Source organism: Lolium perenne, chromosome 5 (assembly GCF_019359855.2).
Source record: "Lolium perenne isolate Kyuss_39 chromosome 5, Kyuss_2.0, whole genome shotgun sequence".
NCBI lineage: Eukaryota > Viridiplantae > Streptophyta > Magnoliopsida > Poales > Poaceae > Lolium > Lolium perenne.
This window is the reverse complement of record NC_067248.2, coordinates 136,618,163-136,644,899: the sequence shown is the minus strand read 5'-3', so window position 1 is coordinate 136,644,899 and position 26,737 is coordinate 136,618,163. Positions and strand designations below refer to the sequence as shown.

Genomic DNA, 26,737 nt, shown 5'->3' with positions numbered 1-26,737 from the left:
CCCAACCCACTCCTCCCTCTTATATAGGCGTGGGGGGCTGCCTTGGCCCCTCCTCCAATCCCTAGGGTCATCCAAAAAAAAGGGGGAAACTTTCCCCCCAAGTTAAGTCCTTATTTTCAAGGGATATGATCTTATCCACTTGATCCTGCCGCATGGGCCTTGGGGGTTGGTGTGCCTGGCCCATGTGGGCCTATGCGACCCCCTCCGGTCCATGTTGGTCGTCCGGTATATGTGGGCCCCACTATGGTACCCTCCTGAACCTTCTAGAACCTCCGGTACAATACCGAAAAATTCTAAACTTTTTCCGGTAACCCTGGAAATGACTTCCATATATGAATATTATTCTCCAAACTATTCCGGACCTCCTCTTGATTTCTTGGATCCCATCCGAGACTCCGAACAACATTCGGTCTCCGTCTCATATTCCATATCTACTTAAACAACATCTAACCTTAAGTGTGTCACCCTACGGTTCGCGAACTATGCAGACATGATCGAGACACCTCTCTGACCAATAACCAATAGCGGGACCTAGAGATTCATAATGGCTCCCACATATTGAATGATGACTTCGTGATCGAAAGAACCATTAACATATGATACCAATTCCCTTTGTTGCGCGATACTTTACTTATCCGAGGTTCGATCATTGGTATCTCCATACCTAGTTAAACCTCGTTACCGATAAGCACTCTTTACTCGTACCGTGATATGACATCCCTTGTGACCTAGTCACATGCTTGCAAGCTAATTGGATGACATTCAACCGAGAGGCCCAGATGTAAGAGCAAAATCTAAATCCCGAGTTTTGTGTGTTTGATGACAACACTTGAGTAATCTCATCGTGTGCCTTGAGTATCATTGTTAGATTTGCAAGTGCATCGTGACCTCGCTGGACACGTCAAGATCGGAAGACTGAAGCGTAGTTTATAGGTTTTCTGGTTTTGTGTGTGTATCGCGAGGTGACATGGCTGGAAAGAAAAAGGGGAGAAAACCAGTTTTAGCCAGGCCGGTACTACCGGTACCTGTAGCGGTAGTACCGCTACCCCTATAGGTACCGCCCATGGTACCGCTCTGAGTTCTATGCTGACTTTGACCCAGAATACTAGTTGTGGTACCTCTGCAGTACCTGGAGCGGTAGTACCGCTCACGAGCGGTAGTACCGCCCACGGTACCGCTCAGGTACCGTAACTAGTTACGGCAGTACCGCTCTGGTACCGCTCCGGTACCGCTTCGAGTCTAGTAAGGTTTGGACCCTGTTGCGGTACCTCGAGTGGTACTGCGAGCGGTAGTACCGCTCTGCGTCCACGTGGACCAGATTTGGGGAATTCGAACTCAAAGCGGTAGTACCGCTTCCCAGAAGCGGTAGTACCGCTTAGGCGAAAACTGGACATAACGGTTAGATTTGGAGGAGCCTATTTAAGGGCCCCTTCTTCCCCAACTCGTTTTTATCTCTCCTCTCTCTCTCCTCCATTGTTGCTGAGCCAAAACCTTGAGGATCTCCCCAACCATCCAACCAATCTTGCCCAAACTTTGAGGAGTGGTGGAGGAGACCCCGATCTATAGTTCTACCAAGAGAGATTTCACCAATACTAGCTATTCCTTAGTGGATCTTGGTGGTAGGGTTCCTATGGTGGGACATTCGAGATGTGCAGCTATGGAGGCTAGCTTGGTGATGTACTTGTAGGGATTCGTTGCATAGAAAACAAAAAAATTCCTACCGCGAGAACGCAATCCAAGCCAAGATGCGATCTAGAAGATGGGAGCAACGAGGGGATGAACGAGACTAACCCTTAAAGATTTCCAAAGCCTATAAGAGTAGGCTCTTATTGCTGTGGTAGACGATCACTTGCCGCTTGCAAAAGCGCGTAGAAGATCTTGATCACGGTGCCACGATCGGGCAGCACCTCCGTACTCGGTCACACGTTCGGTGTTGATGAAGACGACGTCCTTCTCCCCGTTCCAGCGGGCAGCGGAAGTAGTAGATCCTCCTCGGAATCCCGGCAGCACGACGGCGTGGTGGCGGTGGTGGTGGAGATCTCCGACAGAGCTTCGCCTAAGCTATGTGGGAGAGAGAAGTAGGAGGGAACCGCTAGGGTTTGGGAGAGGGGGCGCCGGCTAGGGCAGCCTTGAGGGGTGCGGCCATGGTGGTGTTGTGGTGGCCGGCCAGCCCCTCTCCTCCCCTCTTTATATAGGTGGAAGCCCCAAGGTTTAGGTCAAAGTGTCTGAATAAGACCCCAACAAAAACCTTCCATGTGACCAAACCTAGGGGGAGTGGGACTCCCCCCTTTCCTTGGTGGGGTGGCCGGCCACCATGGTGGGGAGTGACAAGGTATCAACTTGTCAATGCCTATGGATTGTAGGCTAGGGTTTAGTTGGAAGTAGAGGGCAAGTAGATCTCGAAGGTTTCAGCCGAAAAGTACTCGACGATTATGAAAACTAGGGTTTGTAAACAATAATTCGATGATTTCCACGTCCCTCGACTCCCCCTTATATAGGAGGCGGAGCCGAGGGATTCGTGCTGTACAAGTTACAAAGTCCGGGAAGGTTTCTAACTCATCCCGTAAAATTACAAATAAGACTTTCTATTACAACTCTAGCTTTCCTTAATAATATCTTGGGCTTCCGAATCTTCTTATTCTTCGGGTAGTGGGCCTTCAGTAAACCCCGGGTACTATCTTCGGCAGGCCCATTTGGGATGCCTATGTCAGTAGCCCCCGAGATTTTGCTTGAATCGTAGGGTCAAGGAAAATCTCGACCGTTTATTTTTATTCGACAGCTTCGACTTTTCTATATTTCTTCTCATAAACATCTATATTGTACAGGGATAATGGTAGTTGGGGCTAGTTCATCTGACGGATCAGGTACTAGTTAACTGCTCTAGTGGCAATCCGCAAAAATCTACTTCAAGATCACGTCCCTGGACATGACCTCGGGATACCGGTGTAAACTTCGACAGGTGCCGCTTAAGGTCTTACCATTCTGTCGAGTCCCAGTAAAATTTATCGAGTACCTAACGCGTCCGTTAGGATTTTTCTTCGTATCTGTTGATACGGATAAAAGTAGCAGAGCGCAGTCTTCGGCGATGCCACGCCCAGCAGAACGGATCTGGGGTCTTACCTTCGCAAATTTGCGGCATTCAGAAATTGATCGCAACTTTGGCGTTCTGAGAATATATTGTCGAGTCCTTTTTCGGCTGTTGGAATGGCACATTTTATCGAGTCAAAGATGACTTATATTGCCCTCCCGATGGGAGTATATGTAGAGTTGATTATAACTTGAAATATACTCTTTTGCTCTTCTATCTTTCTTTTTCTCTTTCTTTCTTTCTTTTTTATAATTTCATCGGGCACGCGAGCAGCGTTCCCGATGGGAGTAGCCCCCGAGGCTACAGCCAAGGACTTGTACTTGGGTGTAGGCTCCACGCCTTATGCCGCTATATTTTCTTTTATCTCTCGAAGTTTTATAATTTCTCGGGTGCGCGAACAGCGCTCCCGATGGGAGTAGCCCCCGAGGCTATGAACAAATATTTGTATTTGGTCATAGGCTCACGCCATTTCTATCTTGTCCTTCTGGATCTTTTCCTTTTTTCCAAAGTAGCCCCCGAGCATTTGATCAAAAACTTGTATTCGATCAAAGGCTCAACATTATTTTTCCGTGTCGCCTTTTATGAAGCTGTTGAGTCGAATTTTTTCTTCTGCCAAGGTGACGTTGTTGCTGACGATAGCCACGATTGCTAGTCAGAAATTTGCGACAAGTATTTTCTCGCTGCCATGCGGGCCCAATTGATCCACTATCTTGACACGTCGTGCAAGTGGGGGACACACGTCCTCCGCTTTTCTGGCGCACGCACCGTAACTTCCCCAATGTTGAATTACTTTTTTACCCTTGTTGTTACGTGGCTATCATCTGTCACACATTTTCCTTATTCAACGGTCCGCCGCTTCAGCGCACCTCTATATAAGGTCTTCTTCTTCCTCCTCGAGCACCTCCGCTCGCGCCGTCCTCCTGCTCCCATCTGCAAATTTCCTCCTGCGATCCACAGCCACCTAAGCTCCTCGCCTCCAAGCTACAAACCCTGCGCCATTGTTGATGCCACCTCGTCGATTGACAAGGCACAGTACGCCGGAGTCCTCCATGGCCGCCGTGGATCTTGGGGCGGCGGAGTGGGAAAGATCGAAGATTTCCACTCAAGACATCAACATGCTCAAGAAGCTGGGGATCAGCAAGAAACCCAAGGCACTGTGCTTCCCCAGTGAGGAAAGCTACCCAACCCCTCCAATGGGGTACCGGGTAAGTTTTGTCGACCACCTCATCCGCGGTCTTTCCGCCCCCATTCATCCTTTTCTCCGTGGACTTCTTTTTATCTACGGTCTGCAACTCCACCACCTCATGCCAAATTCAATCCTCCATATCTCCATTTTCATCACTTTGTGCGAGGCCTTCCTTGGCGTCCAGCCTAACTGGGCGCTATGGAAGCGCATTTTCTTACAACGCCGTAATGGCTCGCCCAATGTCGCCTATAATATAGGCGGCGTTGTAATTTCTGTTCGGCCCACTGTCGACTACTTCGACGTCAAGCTTCCCGACTCGGTTCAAGGATGGCGCAAGAAGTGGTTGTACATTCAGGAGGAGAACCATGGATGTGCGGAGGACAACATCCCTCCTTTTGATGGCGCCGAGAAAATCTTTCGCCGCCGCTCCTGGGACGCGGAGGCCACCGAAGAAGAAAGGGCGTCGACAGAAACCTTGATGGCTCGTATCCACGAGTTGCAAAATACTCGCGGCAAAGAGTTATCGGGTGTCCAAATCACTGCATACTTTCTTAGGACTAGAGTGCAGCCACTTCAGGCTCGCAAATATCCTCTCTGGAAATATGCCGGCGACAAGGACGTAGATCGGCTGTCGGTGAATTTGGAGGTCAAGGATTTAGAAAAACTTGTCCGAAAAATTTCATCTCTCAGCAAAAAAGATGTTGTCCCTTCTTCTTGCCGTGTGACACCATTCAGCGCCGCCAATCCACTTCCCAAGGTAATCTTTGTCTATTGTCTTGTTGTTGCTTTGCTATCTTTTTTGTAACTTCTTTTACGACATCTCCCTGTTTTATTTTGCACAGAATCATCCAGACCTTGTCTCGCTTCCTCCTCTTCCTGAAGGTGGAGAAGTCGAAGAAAGGGCCATTGTCACTGATGACAATCAAGAAGCTCTGTCTTTTGTGAATGAACCCGTGGATTCTCGAAAATCTGCGGGATCTTCCGAAGGCACTGCGTCGGCACTATCTCCTCCTCCCGCTGTTTCTCCAAAAGGAAAAAGGAAGAGGAATGACGTCGAAGATTCCGGCACTTCCAAAGCCGAAGAAGTTGATCCTTCACGTCAGAAGGCAACTTATGATCCTTATCTTGAATCCCTCGTCAGCTCGTAAGTCATTTTTATTTCTCCTTATTTCTGTACTCGAAATTTTTGTCTTATCTTGCTTTTTATCTTTGTCGATTTTTAATCACAGCGATGATGAGGAAGAAGTACCAACTTTTGACGTGGCTCCTCGGACGAGCACGTCACATACTTTACTTGACTCGGATACGCCAGTTGAAGGAGAAGAATCCTCGCCTCCTCAACAAAACGTCGTCACCACTACTCCGCCTTCAAGCCCCCTTGCTCCTTCACCAAAAAGGACAAGGATTGAAACGATCATTGAGCCTGCCCCTCAATTGGGTAGCTCTTCTACTCCGCTCTTGGATGATGTAAGTTTTTTAATTTTCTTGCCCGGTATCTATATTTCCTCTATTTGCTTTTTTACGCCTTCATTCTTTTTCCATACCGATGTTTCTCTTTCTTTGTTCTTCTTTGACAGCCCATGATCAAAGAGCTTATTCGCATCGGATCCCAATTCATTGGGTACCGTGAGTATGCCAGCAGAACTGAAGGTCATAACTTTTTTGCTGTCGTTGTTTCTGACTTCTTGCTCCTGTTTTTTGTCGCAATTTTGACCTTTCTTTTCTATTTCGACAGAGAAACTTGCAGAGGCCAACAAGCTTGCCGACACTCTTGCTAAAAAACTGGAGCAAAGTGAAGCAGCCCGCAAGAAAGCCGAACTTGTTGCTAGCGAAGCCAAAGCAGAGGCTAATGAAGCCAAGGCAAAAGCTGCTAGTGTCGAGGAACTGCAGAAGAGACTTGAGGATACTGAAACTGCTTTAAACGAGCATAAAGCCGCACAGGCTACTCGTGAAAAGGGGATCCTCAAGCGCCTGAATTCGCAAAATCGGCGCTTCCAAGGTAATTTTATCGATCCCTTCTATTTTTTATAGGACTTGCTTTTTCTTGCTTTTGACCAACGTTTATTTCCTGTGGCAGGCCAAACAAACCAAGAGTTTGATCTGGAGAATCCCGAAAATGATCCTCTCCTTGACGCACTTTCTTATTTGGAGTTTCATGGATCCGAAATTCGTGAAGGCGTGGTGAATGCTGACGCAGGATTGTCGAAGCTATTCCCCTACTTCTTCCCGAAGAAAGAGGAGCCCAAGACTTTCCTTGCCCTTGCCCGAGCTTCAATCCATCGAGAGGACCTTGGGCTGAAAATGCGCCAGGAGAACATGAAGATTGCCGTCGAGAAACCTTTGTTGCCTTGGTCGCTGACAGCCAACAAACTATTGACTGGATGAAGGTTGGCGACACCGAGCAGATAGAGCAAACAAAATTGCGGTCTTTGATCAAGGCAGCCAAGCCCAATACGAAGAAAATTCTGGCCTATCTCGGGATCAAGCCATCTTCAACTCCTAGCTCATCGAGGCCGGAGGTCTAGTTGCATGCCTCTTTGTTTTTTGCTTTCTCTGTCTCTTTTGCCCTTGTCGTCAATTTAGCTGTGGCGACAATTATCCTGGTAGTCCTTTTGGAGAAACTTCTTTTGTAATGTCTATGTAAATTTTTCTAGAAATTAATGAAATTCCTTCTGGCACTATCATTGATCCTGGCGCTTTCTTTTCCAGTTAATATTTGATAACTATTCGACCAATCCTTGCTCTGCCGATGCTTCACCTGCTTCTTCCTTCTCGAAGAAAATGCTAGTTGATGACGACCCCCTTGAAGGTTCTTCGAGCAAACAATTGTCGGAAGATTTGCAAGAACTTCGACAACAACTTCAATCCATGAAGAAACAAACTCTGGCAATGATGGAACAATCTCGGAAAGCATCCGAACAAGAAAAACTTGCTCTCCAACAAGCCAAAGAGGCTATGGCTGCCAAGGATACTGCTGTATTGGAAGCAAAGGAAGCTACTACCCGAGAAAATAGCATGCTCGAGCTAATGTTGGAAGCTAGCACAGATATGTTAGGTATGTTTTTCCAACCTCACAATGCCTCCTCTTTATTTTGCTGTGCCCCCCTTCAAATTTCTTGCCTTGTCGCTTAATAGGCTCGGTTCTTGATGCTGCCGCCGAAGATCGAAGAGTAAACGAGAGAACAAATCTTCTTGTCAATCTTTCCCTTAACCATGGCTGTTTATTCTGGGCCACCCCTGAACGAACCCGACAAATTGTCGAGTTCCAAGATCGTGCTTGCCAAGTGCGCGAATTTCTCAATTTTTGCACGATAACATTAACCCTTGTTTACAAGACTTTGTTTCCTCGAAATGAAGTTCCCAAAACTCTTCCTGAATTGCTGGAGATATTCAGAGATGCTCCCCGCATTCATAATTTTGTGCGAGCTCAATTGACTGCTGGAGCAAGGTTCGCCATGATTATGATAAATATTTGCCATCCAAAATTAGACCTGACGAAGATTGTTGCTGATTGCCTGGCCAAGAAATCGCGGCGAAAAAATGATATTGACACAATCAATGAGATGGTAACTCCTGTGGCCGAGTCGATGATAGATGAGCTTCTTCGGATGGACTCAGAATTCTTCGTCAAGGGGTCCTATGCTGAACATAAAACAACTAGAGGCTTGTCCATAGATAGTATTTTAGGCTTTGACTGATTTGTACCATGTTGCAAAACATTGTGTCTGTATCTTTTTTGATTTCTTTTTTATTTCCGAAGAAATTTGTTGTATATTGTAAAGTGCTCTATATTGTTGGAGCCCCAGAGCCTTCGGCTAGAGTTTGTACTTGTTTTCCATCTCGAAGATTTTTCCTCTTGCCGTAAGAAGATATCTTTATTTTTTCATCAAATAGGTTGCAAGCCCCCGAGTATCTTAGTGTCGAAGTTCTATATTTTTGTTGCGAGGTTCTTAGACCAAAGCAATAAGATTTTTGACGTGTACACTATATTTATAATTGTTAGCTTCCGATTTTTATATTTGGCGAGGTATTAGTGTACCAAGGCGAAATATTTCGGTAAGTCTAGTTTGTCTATATTGTACGTATTTTGAGACTTGAAGGCGTTGAGCCCCCGAGCGTGTCGAAGAATAAGAAGTATATCTCCACTATCTTTATTATATTGCAGCACCGCGAGCCCGCCTCATTAAAAACCTTTCCGGCCCCACTCGGTGCCCCGAAAAGGAAAAGAGTGTGTCTGAAAACTCGCGGGCGTTTCAGTACATTGTATTTTTACAGAGAAGGACTATATTTCAACTCTAGGCGTAGAACACTTTGAGCTGCGCGCTACGTTCCAGGGGTTTTTCTCGGAAGCCCCTGTCTTCTTGTCCTTGATCCTGTATGCGCCTCCGTCGATGACTTCCGTGACAACGTAAGGCCCCAACCATGGTGATTCGAGCTTCTCAGTACTTTTTTGATTTAACCGCAAGACCAAATCCCCAGCTTGAAAAGATCTTGGTCTTAACCGTCGACTGTGGTAGTTTTTGAGGTCTTGCTGGTATTTGGTGACTCGTGAAAGTACTTCATCGCGAGCTTCATCGAGTGCGTCCATATCATCCTCCCGAGATTTTTGTGATGTTTCTTCGTCATACTCTGTTACTCTTGGAGAATCATGCTCTATTTCAATTGGTAGTACTGCTTCGGCTCCGTGGACGAGAAAAAACGGAGTTTCTTGTGTCACCGTATTTGGTGTTGTTCGGATGCTCCACAAAACACTTGGCAATTCCTCTGGCCAAGTATGTTGAGCTTTTTCAAGCGGTCCTAGCAGGCGCTTTTTGAGGCCGTTGCAGATGATACCATTGGCTTTCTCGACTTGTCCGTTAGTTTACGGGTGCCCAACTGACGCAAAGTGCAATTTAATGCCTACTTCTGCGCAGTATTCCTTGAATTCCTTGGATGTGAAGTTTGAACCATTGTCTGTAACAATGCTATGAGGCACCCCAAACCGAAAAACGAGGCCTTTCACAAACTTTATTGCCGACGCTGCATCTGGTGAATTTATTGGCTTCGCTTCTACCCACTTGGTGAATTTGTCGACAGCGACCAGCAAGTACTCATATCCTCCTGGCGAAGCTTTGTGCAACTTGCCCACCATATCAAGTCCCCATTGGGCAAAGGGCCACGACAATGGTATTGGTGTTAATTCCGCCGCTGGAGAGTGAGGTTTTGCGGAAAATCTTTGACACGCGTCGCAAGTTCTTACTATTTCCTTGGCATCCTCGATTGCTGTCAACCAATAGAATCCTGCCCGAAAAACTTTGGTTGTAATAGCTCGACTACTTGCGTGGTGGCCACATATTCCTTCGTGTACATCCTTCAGAATTATTCTTCCTTCCTCGGGTGTGACACACCTTTGCAGAACGCCTGAAATACTTCGCTTGTATAACTCCCCCTTGATCACTGTGAAAGCTTTGGATCGTCGAATAATTCGCCTGGCCTCAACTGGATCGTCGGGTATTTCTTTCCTGAGGATATATGATATATACGCTTGCATCCAAGGAACTTCTACCATCATCACAAGTTCTTGGTCCTCTTCATCCTCCGTGGTTTCTTTGAGGGGCGCCGAAGTTTTTCCTTCCTTTGCTTTTTTCTGCACCTTTTTCGGCTTCGTGGATCTCTCCACCATTTCTTCCCAAAATACTCCTGGCGGGATTGGGAGGCACTGCGATCCGATGTTTGCGAGAACGTCGGCTTCATCATTGCTCAATCTACTGATGTGATTTACCTCACACCCATCAAACAGCTTCTCAAGCTCATTGTACACCTCCTTGTATGCCATCATGCTATCATTGACTGCGTCACATTGGTTCATAACTTGTTGAGCCACCAATTATGAGTCGCCAAAGATTTTTAGTCGAGTTGCACCGCAAGCTTTCGCCATCTTCATCCCGTGTATGAGGGCTTCATATTCTGCTTCATTGTTGGATGCGTTAGGGAACGTCATCCGAAGGACGTATTTCAACTTGTCGCCTTCAGGTGATATAAGTACTACTCCTGCGCCAGCTCCTTCTACTCTCTTGGACCCATCGAAGTTCATGGTCCAAGTTCTCGACAAATCTGGGGGTCCCGTGTTTTGTAGCTCCATCCACTCTGCAATGAAATATGGCAGAACTTGCGACTTGATTGCCTTTCTTTTTTCATACGTGATGTCCCGAGGGGAAAGTTCTATTCCCCAAAGGGAGACACGCCCTGTAGCTTCTGGATTGTTCAGTATATTTGAAAGAGGTGCTTCGTTGACTACTATTATCGGGTGTGCCGAAAAATAGTGGCGCAACTTCCTTGCCGTTGCAATTACTCCATATGCTAGTTTACGTGCTGCGGGTACCGTTGTTTGGAAGGCGATAAAACTTCACTGATGAAATATACTGGCCTTTGCACTCCATGGAGTTTTCCTTCTTCTTCTCTTTCAACAACTAGCACCGTGCTAACCACTTGGGGCGTGGCTGCAATATACAGCAGGAGAGGTTCCTTTTCCTTCGGTGCCACCAAGATTGGTGGTGTCGAGATTGTGCGCTTCAAATCCTCGAAAGCTCTGTCGGCCTCTTCGTTCCACTGGAATTTCTCTCCTTGCTTTCTCAGAGCGTAAAATGGTAACGCTTTTTCTCCCGGCACAGCGACAGAATCTGCTCAAAGCTACGACTCGCCCAGATTAGCTGCTGTATTTCTTTCAACTTTGTTGGCTTCCTCATTATTACGATAGCTTGTATTTTGTCGGGATTTGCTTCAATCCCTCTTGCTGAAACTAGAAACCCCGAGAAGTTCTCCTGTTGGGCAGCAAAAGAACACTTCGTCGGGTTTAGCTTGAGGCAGAATTTGTCGAGGTTGTCAAAGGTTTCCTTGAGATCCTCGATCAGCGTTGCCCCCTTTTTTGACGTTATGACGACATCGTCGATGTATACTTGCACGTTTTTCCCAATCTGTGTCGCCAAACATACGCATCATCCTCTGATATGTTGCTCCCGCGTTTTTCAGACCAAAGGGCATTGTTCTGTAGCAAAACACGCCATAAGGTGTGATGAACGCTGTCTTTACTTCATCTTCTTCTTTCAATCTAATCTGGTTATAACCAGAATATGCGTCCAGGAAGGAAAGACGTTCACATCCAGCCGTGGAGTCGATAATTTGATCGATCCTCGGGAGGGGAAAGTGATCCTTTGGACAATGTTTATTGAGACACGTAAAGTCGATGCACATGCGAAGGACCTTAGTGTTTTTCTTCGGCACCAACACAGGATTTGCTACCCATGTGGCTTCTGTGTGCAACTCCTTGATAAAACCAGCTTCTCGTAGTCGATCGATTTCTGATAGCATGGCCTTGCGGTTTGGTTCCGAAAAACGCCGCAAGGGTTGTTTGATTGGTCTCGCTAGTGGATCCAAGTTTAGGTGGTGCTCGGCAAGTTCCACAGGTACTCCTGGCATGTCAGCTGGACACCATGCGAAGATTTTCCAGTTCTCACGGAGGAACTCGACGAGCGCGCTTTCCTATGCGAGGTCCATGTCGTTTGCGATGGACGTCGTCTTTTTCGGGTATGTCGGGTGAATCTGTACCTCCTTAGAATTTTTCTCGGTATTGAAAGTTGATTCTTTATTTGGCCTTCCAACGTCTGGCAGCACGTCGTAGTCAGTCATACTCCTTGACGCCAAATACTCAGCTTGCATCCCGAAAGTTTCTGATATCCGATGAAAATCCTTATCGCACTTATCGGCTAAGGCGAAGCTTCCTTTGGATGTGATTGGTCCCTTCGGTCCAGGCATCCTCCACAACAGGTATGTATAGTGTGGTACCGCCATAAATCTAGCATATGCTGGTCGTCCCAACAGAGCGTGGTACTGCGACGGAAAATCCACAACTTCAAATTCCAGCTTCTCGATTCTATAATTCTCTCGGGTTCCAAACTGAACGTCGAGATTGATCTTCCCCAATGGATAACTTGGTTTCTCCGGTGTGATACCATGGAACCTCGTGTCTGTTGGCTTCAAGTTTGCTAGGGATATGTTCATCTTCCTCAATGTATCTGCATACATAAGGTTTAAGCTGCTGCCGCCATCTATGAACACTCGAGAGACATCAAATCCCGCAATAACTGCTGGTAAGATAAGTGCTGACTGCCCTGGTCGAGGAACTTGCTGCGGATGATCTGCTATGGTGAAGCCAATATCTTGCCCTGACCAATTAAGATACTCGAATGTTGGTGGAGGCATTTTTTCTGCCATGAACACATGTCGTGAGATTACTTTCTGAGCTCTATTGGATGGCCTTCCCTTCTGAATCATCGACACCGCTCCGTTGGAGTTAGGATCAACGTAAGGTGGTGGTGGAGGTGCTGCCGCTATTCTGAGCTGATGTCGATTGTCTTCTGTAATCGCGGGAGGAGGTGGCAAGTGAATCTCGCTCCTGGGTTCTCGAGGATTTCTCTGTGCTGCCCGAGCGTTAGCGTGCTCTGCCCACCTTAACATTGCCTGGAAATTGCGACAATCTTTCTGCAGATGTCCTGACTGTCTTTTTCCGTTGCTGTCGAAAAATAGTGCATCTGACACGGCCCATTCATCATCTCTTCAGGAGACACAAAAGGCCTCGGGAACCTAGGCCCGCTATTTTGCCTGTTGTTTCGAGAATCGTCTCTATTATCGCCTCGCTGCTCATTGCTTCTCTGATAATCATCTCTGTTGTTTCCTCCTGTGTTTGCCCGAAAACCTGCCGAAATTTGTCCTGGAGCATCATAGTTCGGGTACTGCCGAGGAAATCGTCGCCTCGGTTGATAATTTCGACCACGGTCCTCCTCTGGCGACCTGTGCCGTTTGTTGTGGACAGCATCTTCTTCATCTGCCCATCTATTTGCTATTTCCATTAACGCGGATACTGTCTTTGGGTTGGTCCTTCCCAAGTCCTCGACAAAATCTCCACGCCTGATTCCTGCGACAAACGCATCTATCGCTCTCTCGTCAGATATATTTTCTGCCGAGTTTTTGATGATGTTCCACCTTTGGATATATTTTCTCATTGGCTCGTCTGGCTTTTGTCGACATGCTCTCAACTCCTCTAACGACGCAGGTTTTTTGCACGTGGACCTGAAGTTCTTGACGAACACGTCCTCGAAGCTTTCCCAACTGTCGATCGATCCTGGAGGGAGTTTCTTTATCCAAGACCGTGCGGCTCCACTCAAATGCACCTGGATGCTTTGCATAGCTGTTGCTCTGGTTCCTCCTGTGAGTTTCACCGTCTCGAGATAATCAACTAGCCAATCTTCTGGATCTTGAAGGCCGTCGAATTTTTTGAAATTATCAGGCAACTTGAATCCCGAAGGTACTCGAGTTTTTCGCACTCTCCTCGTGAAGCACGACAAACCGCACATATCCTCGTCGTTTAACTCTGGGGACTGCCGATGTTCTCTTCTGCTTTGTCGCGCTCTGTCGACCCTTGCTTGTGCTGCCATATCTCTTGCTCCACTTGGTCCTTCAGGAGCTGCTGCTGTTGCTGCCGCAGGTCGTGGACTATTTTGCCTTGCTGTTCCTTCGGGAGGTGTTGATACAAATACCGTCCCCATGGCTCCAACTCCTGCTATCGCCATGTTGTAAAGTGTTTCCCTTGGATCCCCTGGAGGTGGTTTAGATGCGAGGATAAAAGCATGTGTCGCCATATACCCAGCCTCTGGTGTCTTAGGGATGATGTTTCCTCTTGTATCTATCGACATAAAGGACACGTCGAGGTTTTGGACCAGGTGCTCTCTTTCTGCTTCGGGTATGTGTTGTAACCTTGATCTTGCTCTGTTCCGAGCCTCCCTGTGGCTATCACCCGAAGTTCTAGATTGTCGACTCAGCTCTGCCCTTCTCCTGCTGGATGCAGAAGCTGCCTCCTTTCTTCTGTTTAACTCAGCTGTCTGTTTTTCCAATTCTCTTGCAGCTCGTGCGAGCCTATATTGATATGCTTGTAATTCCTCTGGCGTGGCTGTGGTGGCCATTGGTTCTGAGCCGTCCATAGCTCTCGCGGCTCTATCCCATGCTGCTTGCGGGAGTCGAACTCTGTGTCGTGGCTGTGGCCCGACGTATTTATTGCCCAAGCCTCGTCGCAGATCGGAGGGATCGACGTATGGATTTCCCAGATCGTCGAAAGCCTCAGATGTTTCCTCTTGGTCATTGCTTGGCTCTCCAATGACATAAATCTGATGATATTTCGTGTTCAGATCTATGTTGGGTTTGGTGACACCATCGTTGAGATTGGTGAAGACCTTGCCCACTGTAGTAGATTTGTCGATGAAGTCGTAACTGTCGACACTGCTTGAGCCATCGCTTATATATGAGCCCGCAGATGACTCAAACGACATGTCGCTGAAGATCTTGGCGAATTTCTCTCTTGCCCTGGTGCTGATGTAGCATGACGACGAAGTTTCTTCTTCTCCTGATTCGGTTGATGATGTATAGCTTGAAAAATCGGAATCGACCGCCGACGATCCCGACGAAATCGGAATTTCAACACGATACGATCCTTCCTTCTCGATGCGAAAGCGAAACTTTCCGAACGTCATCTCCATGGGCTCCGCCAGATACGCATATGCATCCAAACGGGTGGGTGGGTGAGGAACAAAATCGACAGGACCAGCAGCGATCTGTTTACCTCGATCCATTGCGTTGCTTGCGGTTGATGATGTCGAAGATCTTGAACGTGCCATCGAGATTAGATCCTTACGCCTCTAGTTCCCACAGACGGCGCCAATTGACAAGGTATCAACTTGTCAATGCCTATGGATTGTAGGCTAGGGTTTAGTTGGAAGTAGAGGGCAAGTAGATCTCGAAGGTTTCAGCCGAAAAGTACTCGACGATTATGAAAACTAGGGTTTGTAAACAATAATTCGATGATTTCCACGTCCCTCGACTCCCCCTTATATAGGAGGCGGAGCCGAGGGATTCGTGCTGTACAAGTTACAAAGTCCGGGAAGGTTTCTAACTCATCCCGTAAAATTACAAATAAGACTTTCTATTACAACTCTAGCTTTCCTTAATAATATCTTGGGCTTCTGAATCTTCTTATTCTTCGGGTAGTGGGCCTTCAGTAAACCCCGGGTACTATCTTCGGCAGGCCCATTTGGGATGCCTATGTCAGGGAGTCCACTTGGGACTCCTCCTCCCTTAGGCTGGCCGGCCAAGGTGGGTGGAGTCCCTCTGGGACTCCACCTTCCATCCTTATTTCTTCCGGACTCTTCTAGAACCTTCCAGAGAAAATACCGGATCATTTTCAAACCTAGAAAATGACTTCCTATATATGAATCTTATTCTCCGGACCATTCCGGAACTCCTCGTGATGTCCTGGATCCCATCCGAGACTCCGAACAAAACTTCGAACTCCATTCCATATTCCATATCTACTTAAACGACATCAAACCTTAAGTGTGTCACCCTACGGTTCGTGAACTATGTAGACATGGTTGAGACTTCTCTCCGACCAATAACCAATAGCGGGATCTGGGGATCCATAATGGCTCCCACATATTCAACGATGACTTTAGTGATCGAATGAACCATTCACATACGATACCAATTCCCTTTGTCACGCGATATTTTACTTGTCCGAGGTTTGATCATCGGTATCACTCTATACCTTGTTCAACCTCATCTCCTGACAAGTACTCTTTACTCGTACCGTGGTATGTGGTCTCTTATGAACTTATTCATATGCTTGCAAGACATTAGACGACATTCCACCGAGAGGGCCCAGAGTATATCTATCCGTCATCGGGATGGACAAATCCCACTGTTGATCCATATGCCTCAACTCATACTTTCCGGATACTTAATCCCACCTTTATAACCACCCATTTACGCAGTGGCGTTTGATGTAATCAAAGCACCTTTCCGGTATAAGTGATTTACATGATCTCATGGTCATAAGGACTAGGTAACTATGTATCGAAAGCTTATAGCAAATAACTTAATGACATGATCTTATGCTACGCTTAATTGGGTGTGTCCATTACATCATTCATACAATGATATAACCTTGTTATTAATAACATCCAATGTTCATGATTTATGAAACTAATCATCTATTAATCAACAAGCTAGTTAAGAGGCATACTAGGGACTCCTTGTTGTTTACATAACACACATGTATCAATGTTTCGGTTAATACAATTATAGCATGGTATGTAAACATTATCATAAACACAAAGATATATTCTAATAACCATTTTATTATTGTCTCTTGGGCATATCTCCAACAGTCTCCCACTTGCACTAGAGTCAATAATCTAGTTTACATTTGTAAAGATATAACACCTTGGCCTTCCAGTGCTTTATCATGTATTGCTCACGGGAGAGGTTTTAGTCAACGGATCTGACACGCTCAGAAACGTATGTATTTTGTAATTCATTTGCGTCTCAACGCATCACTCATTTCCAAATGAATCGGCATTAAATATGTTTGGTCTTTTGGTGGAACCTTAATTCCGTGGTCTGAAATATGTCACTAATATTGTCACACACAATATAGCTTCAAAGTTCTGACTCTGTCGGAACTACACCAAGTTCTCAAAGAACCTCTTGACTTTAACATCCTTTGTCATTGTCAAAAAAATGACATACTCTACCTTATTTTGCAGAATCCGTCACAATATTTAGAAATCTTCTAAATCTAGCATAGACAACTTCTAGCTCATTGTGCTACCTTTTAAACAACACTTAGTCTAATTTGAGATTGAAATTTTATTTTCATATGTGACAAAACAAATATCGGTGCAACACTTTACAGCGATTTGTTTGTCATTTCTCCATACAAAACTATATATATATCCTTGGTTCTTCTTAAGTACTCAAGAATATTCTTACTGTTTTTCAATGATCATCACATGAATCATTCTGGTACATGCTCATAACACTTTTAAGAGCACATGACATCTGATTGTGTACATATTATTTGTGATCTATAATCACTCATGTGTTTTTACTCATTGAGTGTCAGATACACTCAAGTCTTGTTAAAACTTCACATGACAAGAACATTTTCTTAATATTTCTATATTGAACTACTTCAATATCCATTCTATGTACTTTGACTTAAACTTATTATGTGTTTAAATCTATCTTCATAGATCTTGTCACTAAATTTGTTTCAGTCCATATCCTTTCATTGAAGTTAATTTCTCAATGAAACCTTTTTAATCAAGTATATAATTACATCATTTATAACCAACTATATGTCATCTACATAAAGTATTATAAATATGTCTCAGCGCTCCCACTTAATTTCTTGGAAATGCAAGTCTCTTCATCGTCTCTGATGAAATCAAAAACTCTTTGACTATTTCATCTGGTGAAGATTCCAACTCCATGATACTTACTTCATCCAATTGAAGTTTGTATACCTATCTAGTATTCCACGGACCAGCAAAACTCTTGGTTGTATCTTGTATACACCTTTTAATACACACTTCTGATAAGTTATGTATTTTGCCATCCTACTAACATATCTCATAAAAGAAATATGTAGTGATTACTACAATAATCCACATAGACTATAAGCATTGCTACGGAAGATCTAATCTTATCGTAGTCAACTCTTTGAACTTTGTCGTAAACAACTTTTCAACAAGTCAAGCTTCATCAATTTTTATAGATCCATTTACTTTCAAAAAAGTATTCATCTATCTTGGATTTCATGGCGTATAGCCATTTAACGGAGTTAGGGCCCATCATAACTTCTTTGTTTGTAGTTGTTTTATCATTGTTCTAAATCAATCCTTTGTCCACAAATCATTTATTTGATCACAAAGTAGACCATACTTACAAGGTTCAATATGTACTTCGATCTCCATGGCTAAAACAATTTGTAGTCATGGGAGCCATGATCGCCGTGGCCGCTTCCGGAACCAATTCCGATGCTGCGCTACTCTGATCATTATGCTCAGGTTCATAAACCTTATCAAGTTCTATTGTCCTCCCACTCAAATACTTCGCTAGAAAACAATTTCTTGGAAATAAGCAAGTAACATTAACAAACACTTTTGTCTTTTACTTCATAGTGGAAAGAATTCCCAATCAATTCTTTGGGATAACCAACAAAGACATTTGTCCGATTTCGGTTGTAAACTTTTAAACCAAAATTTAAAGAAAGGACTATTAGGGTTTATACCCATGCCATAACTCGTATGGTGTCATTTCAACGGATCATGATGATGCTCTATTCAGTGTTAAAGCGGTAGTCACTAAAGCATAATCCACAAAAATATAATGGCGTCATAATATTTTATCTCATCATTAATCCAACAAGGTTTGGATACATCTCCCGGATACTATATCATCATTATGATACTCCAAGAAATGTGAGTTGTAGAACAATTTCATGACTCTCTTAGATGTTTGCTAAAACTCGTAATTCAAATATTTCCACCATGATCCAATCATAGATATTTGATTTTTCTATTACAATGATTTCCACTTCATGCTGAAATTTATTTGAATCCATTCAAATGTTTCAAACTTCTTCCTTATCGAATATATCCACATATATATACTCAATTTATTGTTGGAAGTTTTCATGAAGTAGAAGAATCTCCCGCACACAACTATGCCCAGTGAACCACATATATCATCATGTATGTTTTCACTAAGTTAGTTGTTCGTTCAACTCTTGGCCTATGAACGGTATTGTAATCATTCTCTTTTAGAAAAGATTTGCAAGCGCCAAATGATTCAAAAATCAAATGACTCCAAAAATCCATTTGCATGGAGTTCCTTCATGCGTTCCTTTCTAACATGACCTAAATGGCGGTTCCACAAATACGTGGAATTCAAATCATTTGCCTTATGGCATTTTAGCGTCACTGTTATGTATGTGTGTTTCACCATTAAGATTTATAATAACTTATCCATCGTACATGGAGTAATGTCATAATTTGAACAACTCATTGTTTTCATTTGACCAGAGCAAAATAACAATTATTAAGTTCTTTATTATAAATTCTAAGGGCTAGATAGAATGCTAACGATGAACATAATAACACTTTATTTTGTTCCAGACGTGCATTCCTATCATATTCCTTGTCAGTCACTTAGGCCATTGTATTCTTGTATTGCGTTGTTTTGTATGACACTTCATACCAACCAATATAGTACTAATACCCAAGAATTTTATTGTGTGACCTAACTAGGAATACAACCATAACATGTATATCATTTATATACACCTGAGCTAGACATTCTAGTCTTTTCTTTCTTTCTGCCAATAATCTTTTGTAGTTTCTCTTTCAGCTTTCCTCATTATTCAGAAAAACACTTTAACATTATTAACTTTTAGGTTTGTTGGTCAAATACCAATAACCTTGAGGTTCTTACTTTTAAGTTGATCATCATATGACAAGTGTTTTAGATTTCACTATTAGTAATTTTGTAATATGATGAACAATTTCACTCATAATTTTATCCATCATATCATGACGACTTTCCGAGACCATGTCTGTACATGCTAGGCTCGTAAAGTTTTAACCTTGGTATTCGCATGTGCAAATCTGGCTTGCACCCGTTGTATGTACACGTAGAATCTATCACACATGTTCATCACGTGATGCTTCGAAACGACGAGTCTTAGCAACGGTGCATACTAAGGATGATAACTTCATGGATATGCGAATATTTTTAGTGCCCCAATAGTTGGAGGATTGGGACGCCTTGCGTCTTCAACCTTTGTACATTCCCATAAAACTTATGAGTTTATGTAGTCTCACCAAATTATATTCTATCATCTTGCAATAAGGTCTTAGATATCACATATATCTCATACCTTGATTATTTCTGAAAACTAAATTTTCAGCTCCTTACTTTTCAAACAGATTTGAACTTCAAGTTTCACGGAGACAAGATAACTTTATGTACTAATTGAAACCATAGCTCTTTGAATCAACAATGTGAGGTTTACTAAAAGTTTGCTATAGGACTTAATCACTTCTTGATTCTTTAACAATACGGTACCAGTCCGTAAAGTTTCTTGTCAGATTTTAACAGTATTTCTATCTCAATAACAAGACTAGCGCATGGTAGAAAAACGGATGCCAATACTACAAAATTAATTCAAAATACTACTCAGACTATGTTCATGATAATTAGTTCATGTTTTAATCTAATTACTAATGAACTCCCACTTAATACAACATCCCTCATAGTTGTTTAAGTGGTACACGATCCAAATCCACTACACCAAAACCGATCATCACGTGAGATGATGTAGCTTCAATGGTGAACATCAACATGTGTGGCACCCCCGGGATCAGGGTTAGACAAATACCAGGTCTTCGCCTGACATAAGCCTAACCTCGAGCTCGAGAGACTACAGTGAGGGAATCGGTAACACAACAGTGACTCTACGACTCAAAAGAATATATTACAACTCTTAGCAGAGTAAGATCCAAATTATTACACGCAGAGGTCACTGACCCAACATTCAACCAGCAACGGAAGCAAATTATGTTATTCTAAATAACAAGATAGCAAAGGGCTTAAGAAGCCATAACATAAAGCGACGTCCCAGCCCATAAGTCGTAGGCTGCTGCCTGGGAACTCCAAACTAACCATCGATGTTAACGTAGAAACCACCTTCGGCTGCAGCAACTTCATCTGAAACAAAAGCATGCAAAGCTGAGTACAGGGACTCAGCAAGACTTAGTACAACCTTTTAGCAAAGCGGGTATGCGGGCTTTCTGGTAGATCTTCTTTTGCGTAAAGCCAGTTTTCCTTTGTAAGATAAGAGAGAAGAGAAGCTCGACTACTCAGAACCTTTGAAAGGGGATAAGAGAGCGACATCTCTATCTCTATTGATCATCATATTATATCCACCAATCTTCATCATCTCGAACCACTATCCTCGGACTACCCCCTCAACACCCGAAGAAGGTATCCGTAAGCACACATTGTTTGCCAAGTTTTACGATCAGGTTAAAGTTCTCTATGATCACAGAATCCATTCTCAAGTCGTCCGTAACCGTGGACACGGCTTTTCGAAAAGATTTAACCCTGCAGGGGTGCACAACTTTACCCACACGCGCCAACCGACTCTTAGTGCCAACGTTTAAGCTCTCTTCCTTGGAAAGCCGGCAGAGGGTGGTTGACCACGACCTTTACCTTGCTGTCGCCGAGACCATGAGTCACGCGCTAAGGATTATTCCGCCATAATGGGTCAAGTCCCGAAGTCGGTCCTTAACGATGTGAGCCGAGGTGGGTTTCCCCAGAGGCCGCAACCCCCAGCCACCACGACCACGCTTACCTGCCTGTTATGTACCTTTAACCCCCAAGCAAAATGCAATGCATATGACCAGGTAACGCGCAAACTATGTGACTCATGGAATCTACTAGGCAAGTTAGTGAGTCGAGAGGGTACCATAATAGGGCCTCGTGTGGTTGTACGCTCGATCTTGGTTCAAGAGGCGAGAACTCGGTTCCTAGGGTCGGCAGAAACGAAACAACCCACCACATCCCAATGTGGCCTCTCGTCTGAGCCTTTAATCATGTTTATCATCATCTCTATACTTACCACGTCAACCTGTCATGCTAGATTCATTTCATTGTAAGGCTCCAGTCCGAAGACCGGAGTAGTAGCGTAACAAACTAAGCATGGCTAAGCATAAGAGATAAAGGCCCTCGCGACGCACACATGCCAAACCTAGTTATGCTAGGAGCAGTGGATCAGGGTATCGAGGCTACAAAGGTCAGACATGCAATAGATAGGGTAACTCTATCTACCGATAAAAGACAGTTGAATCGTATGCGATATGTAGGAACCACAAATAAAAGCATTTCGAAATCATAGATGAACCAGGTTAGGGCTTGCCTTGTCCCTCAGCGGATGAGTACTGTTCTTCGGTGGCGTTGACGTCGGATTCCGGCTCAGATCCTATCGCGAAGAACCAAACACCGGAAAGGGAAATACACATTCAAGACATGGCATAATGCAATGCGCATACAATATGAATGGTATGTCAGGTTAAAGGAATGGAGTAAACCCTATATGCGTCATCAGGTTAAAGGGGTTCCGACATCGGACACCGCCATATGAGAGGGGTTAATTAGGGTTTCACTACATTTGCAAGTTCAAAGGTTGTAATGATGTATGAATTACTCCTAAACTTGTAGAGAATGTTTTTCTGAACATTTTGGTATATTATACGTCTTTTTCTGAATTAATATGAAAAAGATATGAATTATACAAGTTTCTGAAATTAATAAATAACAAAACAGAAAAAGAAAACGATTTACTGCATCATGCTGACGTCATGCTGACGTCAGCACGACCTTGAGCTCCCAGGCTGAGCAGCAATCAGCCGATTGGGGCCGAATTCGGGCGCGTGCGCGGGGGCTACGGACGCAGCTCGACGCGGCGAGCCTTTTGGTGGCGGCGCCGCCCACCAATGGTCGCCGGAGCGACCACGGCGGCGATGGCCGACGGTGGCGCTCGCAGGCTCGCGTGGCGGCGGCGGTAGAGAGCGAGAGGGAGAGGGCCAGGGGCACGGGGAGAACCGCCTGCTCACCCTGGTGCCTCTGGAGGTGACGGCGAGGCGAACGGAGGCCGGGCGGCGGAGGAATCGACGGCGAGGTGGCCGCCGGCTATGGACGGAAATGGCGATGGCGGCGGCGATTCAAGCACTTCTCGGCCGATTCCTTTTGCAGGGTGGTAGAGAAGGACGAGGCGGTCCTAATGGTGCCGGTGGCGTGTCCTGGGGATGGCCGTAGCAGCGGCGCAAGGCGGCGGCCGACGGCGTCTGTGAGGGTAGGGTTTGGTTCGGGGGTGAGGAGAGAGGGAGGGAAAAGAGAGGGCGCGCCAGGGAGAGGATAATGGAGAGGGAGAGGCGTGCGGAGCTCAGGTGGTCTCCTCGTCCGACAGCGCCGAGCAGGAGCTGGCCGTGCGGGGCACAGCAAGCCTCCACGCAGCTGGTTCCATCGTGTGGAAGAAGACAAAGACAACTTTGTAAAAAGCCCCCTGGCTTTTGGGGGTTTTCCTGGAAACATTAAAACAAGAGAGAATCTGGGGATTTTGAGGGTATTTTAACACAAAAATTTGAGGGGATTTTTGCACAACTTTTGTGAGACCAAAACCATAACATTTTGCAACATTGTTTCAAACCTTTTTAGTGCAAATTTTCTCAATTTTTAATGCAAATGCATGCATGCTTATGAACAACTTAGCAACATTACTTTATTAGCAAAGTGGTTCTGTTACAACTCTACCCCCCTTACAAGAATCTCGTCCCCGAGATTCCTAAGTTTTAGAAAAGAAGGCAGGGTACTCAGATCGGAGACGATCTTCTCGTTCCCAGGTTGCTTCTGACTCAGAGTGATGAGACCACTGAACTTTCAGGAATTTGATGGTTTGACGCCGAGTTTTACGCTCAGCTTCATCAAGGATACGAACAGGATACTCTCGATAGGTCAGATCCTCTTGGAGATCAAGTGTTTCGTGATCAACACCACGGATGGGATCTTTGAAGCAACGTTTGAGTTGGGAGACATGGAAGACGTCATGAACTTCAGGAAAAGTTGGAGGGAGTTCCAACTTGTAAGCAAGTGTACCTCGTTTAGCAAGAATGCGGAAAGGACCAACGTAGCGAGGAGCTAGTTTGCCTTTTATACCGAAACGATGGACACCTCTTAAAGGAGTGACTCGAAGATAAGCTTGCTCGCCAACTTCATAGCGAACTTCTTGATGATGACGATCATAATTGCTCTTTTGACGAGACTGAGCAGCTTTCAAACGTTCTCGGATAATGCCAACTTGATCTTCTGCTTCCTTGATCATGTCCGGTCCAAAGAACTGTCTTTCACCGGTTTCTGACCAATTCAGAGGGGTTCGACATTTCCGTCCATAAAGAGCTTCAAAAGGCGCCATGCCCAGGCTAGATTGGAAATTGTTGTTATAGGAGAATTCAGCAAATGGAAGGCACTTTTCCCAATTCTTGCCGAAGGATATAACACAGGCCCTGAGCATGTCTTCAAGGATTTGATTCACCCTCTCGGTTTGACCACCGGTTTGAGGATGATAGGTTGTGCTGAAGGAAAGACGAGTTCCCATAGCTTGTTGGAAACTGGCCCAGAACTTGGAAGTAAACAGGCTTCCTCGGTCAGAGATAATCCTCTTCGGAACACCATGAAGAGAGACTATTCGGGAAACATACAGATCTGCCAATTTGCTAGCAGTAATGTCTTCTCGGATAGGAAGGAAGTGAGCAACCTTGGATAGACGATCAACAATTACCCATATAGCATTGCTTCCTTTCTGAGTTTTGGGAAGTCCAGTAATGAAATCCATACCAATTTCATCCCATTTCCATTCAGGAGTAGATAGAGGTTGAAGAGTACCAGCTGGTCTTTGATGCTCAGCTTTTACACGACGACAAACGTCGCATTCAGCTACAAAGCGAGCGATTTCTCTTTTCATCCAGGTCCACCAGAACCTTTGGCGAAGATCCTAATACATCTTTGTACTTCCAGGATGAATAGATAGAGGAGACTCATGAGCTTCTCGGAGGATAAGCTCTCTTAGGTTCTTTTTCTTCGGCACCACCAAGCGGTTACCAAAGTAAACAACACCTTGATCGTTGATGGAGAAACATTTAGCATCTCCGCTAGCAATGTTCTCTTTGATCTTAGTGATACCCAGATCACGCTTCTGAGCGGCTTTGATCTGGTCTTCAAGAGAGGGTTTCACCTCTAAGTTAGCAAGGAATCCCTGAGGAACAACTTCAAGATTGAGTCGTGCGAATTCCTCGTGGAGGGCAGGTTGACATTGCTTGAGCATCAGATTGTTGCAATATGACTTCCGACTTAGGGCGTCAGCAACGACGTTGGCCTTGCCGGGCTGATAGTTAAGACCCAAATCATAGTCTTTGATGAGTTCGAACCATCTTGTCTGCCTGAGATTCAGATCCGGTTGGGTAAAGAGATACTTCAGGCTTTGATGATCCGAGTATAACTCGCAACGATTACCGTAAAGGTAAGGTCGCCATTGCTTAAGAGCATGGACAACAGCTGCAAGCTCTAGATCATGAGTTGGATAATTGAGCTCATGTGGTTTCAACTGTCGAGAGGCATAAGCCACTACATGGCCATCTTGCATCAACACACATCCGAGCCCTTGAAGAGAGGCATCACAGAAGATGACAAAGTCTTTGCTTGTGTCTGGAAGGACAAGTACAGAGCGGTAGTTAGCTTTATTTTCAAGTGTACTGAAACTTTCTTCAGCCTTTTCTGACCACTCAAACTTCTTATCTTTCTTCAGAAGATCAGTCATTGGTTTGGCAATCTTGGAGAAATTCTCGATGTATCGACGGTAATAACCCGCCAATCCAAGAAAACTCCGAATCTCTTTGGCTGACTTAGGAGTCTTCCAGTCAAGAACGGATTGAACTTTATCTGGAATGACTGCAACACCTTTTGCAGAAACCACATGGCCAAGAAAGATGAGCTCTTGTAACCAGAACTCACATTTAGAAAACTTGGCATAGAGGCGATGTTCACGAAGCTTGGTCAGCACCAAACGCAAGTGTTCAGTGTGTTCTTCTTCGGTTTTGGAGTAGACCAGAATATCATCAATGTAGATAATGACGAATTTGTCAAGATACTCCATAAACACAGAGTTCATGAGCCGCATAAAAGTGGCTGGAGCATTTGTGAGGCCAAAGGACATGACTGTGTACTCGTAAAGACCATAACGAGTCATGAAAGCCGTTTTTGGAATGTCCTCCGTTCGGATTTTGATTTGATGGTAGCCTGATCTCAAATCCATCTTGGAAAAGACTGTGGCACCACTCAATTGATCGAAAAGATCATTGATTCGAGGTAGAGGATACTTGTTCTTGATGGTTACTGCGTTGAGCGGCCGGTAATCAACAACCAGACGCGGAACATTGGTATCCCTCTTCTTGACAAAGAGTGCAGGACATCCCCAAGAAGAAGTACTAGGTTGGATGTATCTTTTCCCTTCTAACTCTTCCAACTGCTTCTTCAGTTCAACCAACTCTTCTCGAGGCATACGATAAGGACGTCGAGATACAGGAGCAGTTCCAGGAACCAGCTCGATGACAAACTCCACGCTTCGATCGTGTGGCATGCCGAGTAATTCTTAGGAAAGACATCAGGGAAGTCACAAACCACCGGAACATCAGAAATTTCAAGCGGAGGTAAGACATCAAGGGCATACAACTCAGCATCAGGAATATGTACTGCTGATGGAGATGTTGCTGACGAAGACCAATACAGAATGGAGCTTCCGGAAAGATCGGTCAGAGTAAGAGACCTGGCTGCACAATCAATGACAGCCTGATATTTAGCTAGCCAATCCATGCCCAAAATGATATCAATGTCGGTTGACTTGAGGACAATGAGGGGAATCGGAAAAAGAAGATATCCAATCTCGATTTTATTCCCATGACTAACCATATTGGTATACCAACTAG

General features: G+C 44.8%; 1 protein-coding gene across 1 annotated transcript; it reads left to right on the top strand.

Annotated features, from left to right (window-relative positions):
* Positions 1 to 5,580: 5,580 nt before the first annotated feature.
* Positions 5,581 to 26,363, top strand: LOC139831604 (uncharacterized). Its single transcript, XM_071820903.1, has 4 exons — positions 5,581 to 5,741; positions 5,852 to 5,924; positions 6,010 to 6,222; positions 26,290 to 26,363. Exons 2-4 carry the CDS (start codon positions 5,855 to 5,857, stop codon positions 26,361 to 26,363), a joined length of 357 nt encoding a protein of 118 aa, XP_071677004.1. The 5' UTR covers positions 5,581 to 5,741; positions 5,852 to 5,854.
* Positions 26,364 to 26,737: the final 374 nt, after the last annotated feature.

What these genes read in the sequence shown, in the direction of transcription:
- LOC139831604 (XM_071820903.1), top strand. Translation starts at nt 5,855, where the DNA reads ATGATCAAAGAGCTTATTCGCATCGGATCCCAATTCATTGGGTACCGT. An exon ending in GTATGCCAGCAGAACTGAAG is followed by an intron (nt 5,925 to 6,009) that starts GTCATAACTTTT and finishes CTATTTCGACAG; the next exon opens with AGAAACTTGCAGAGGCCAAC. An exon ending in TAAAGCCGCACAGGCTACTC is followed by an intron (nt 6,223 to 26,289) that starts GTGAAAAGGGGA and finishes CTGCTTCTTCAG; the next exon opens with TTCAACCAACTCTTCTCGAG.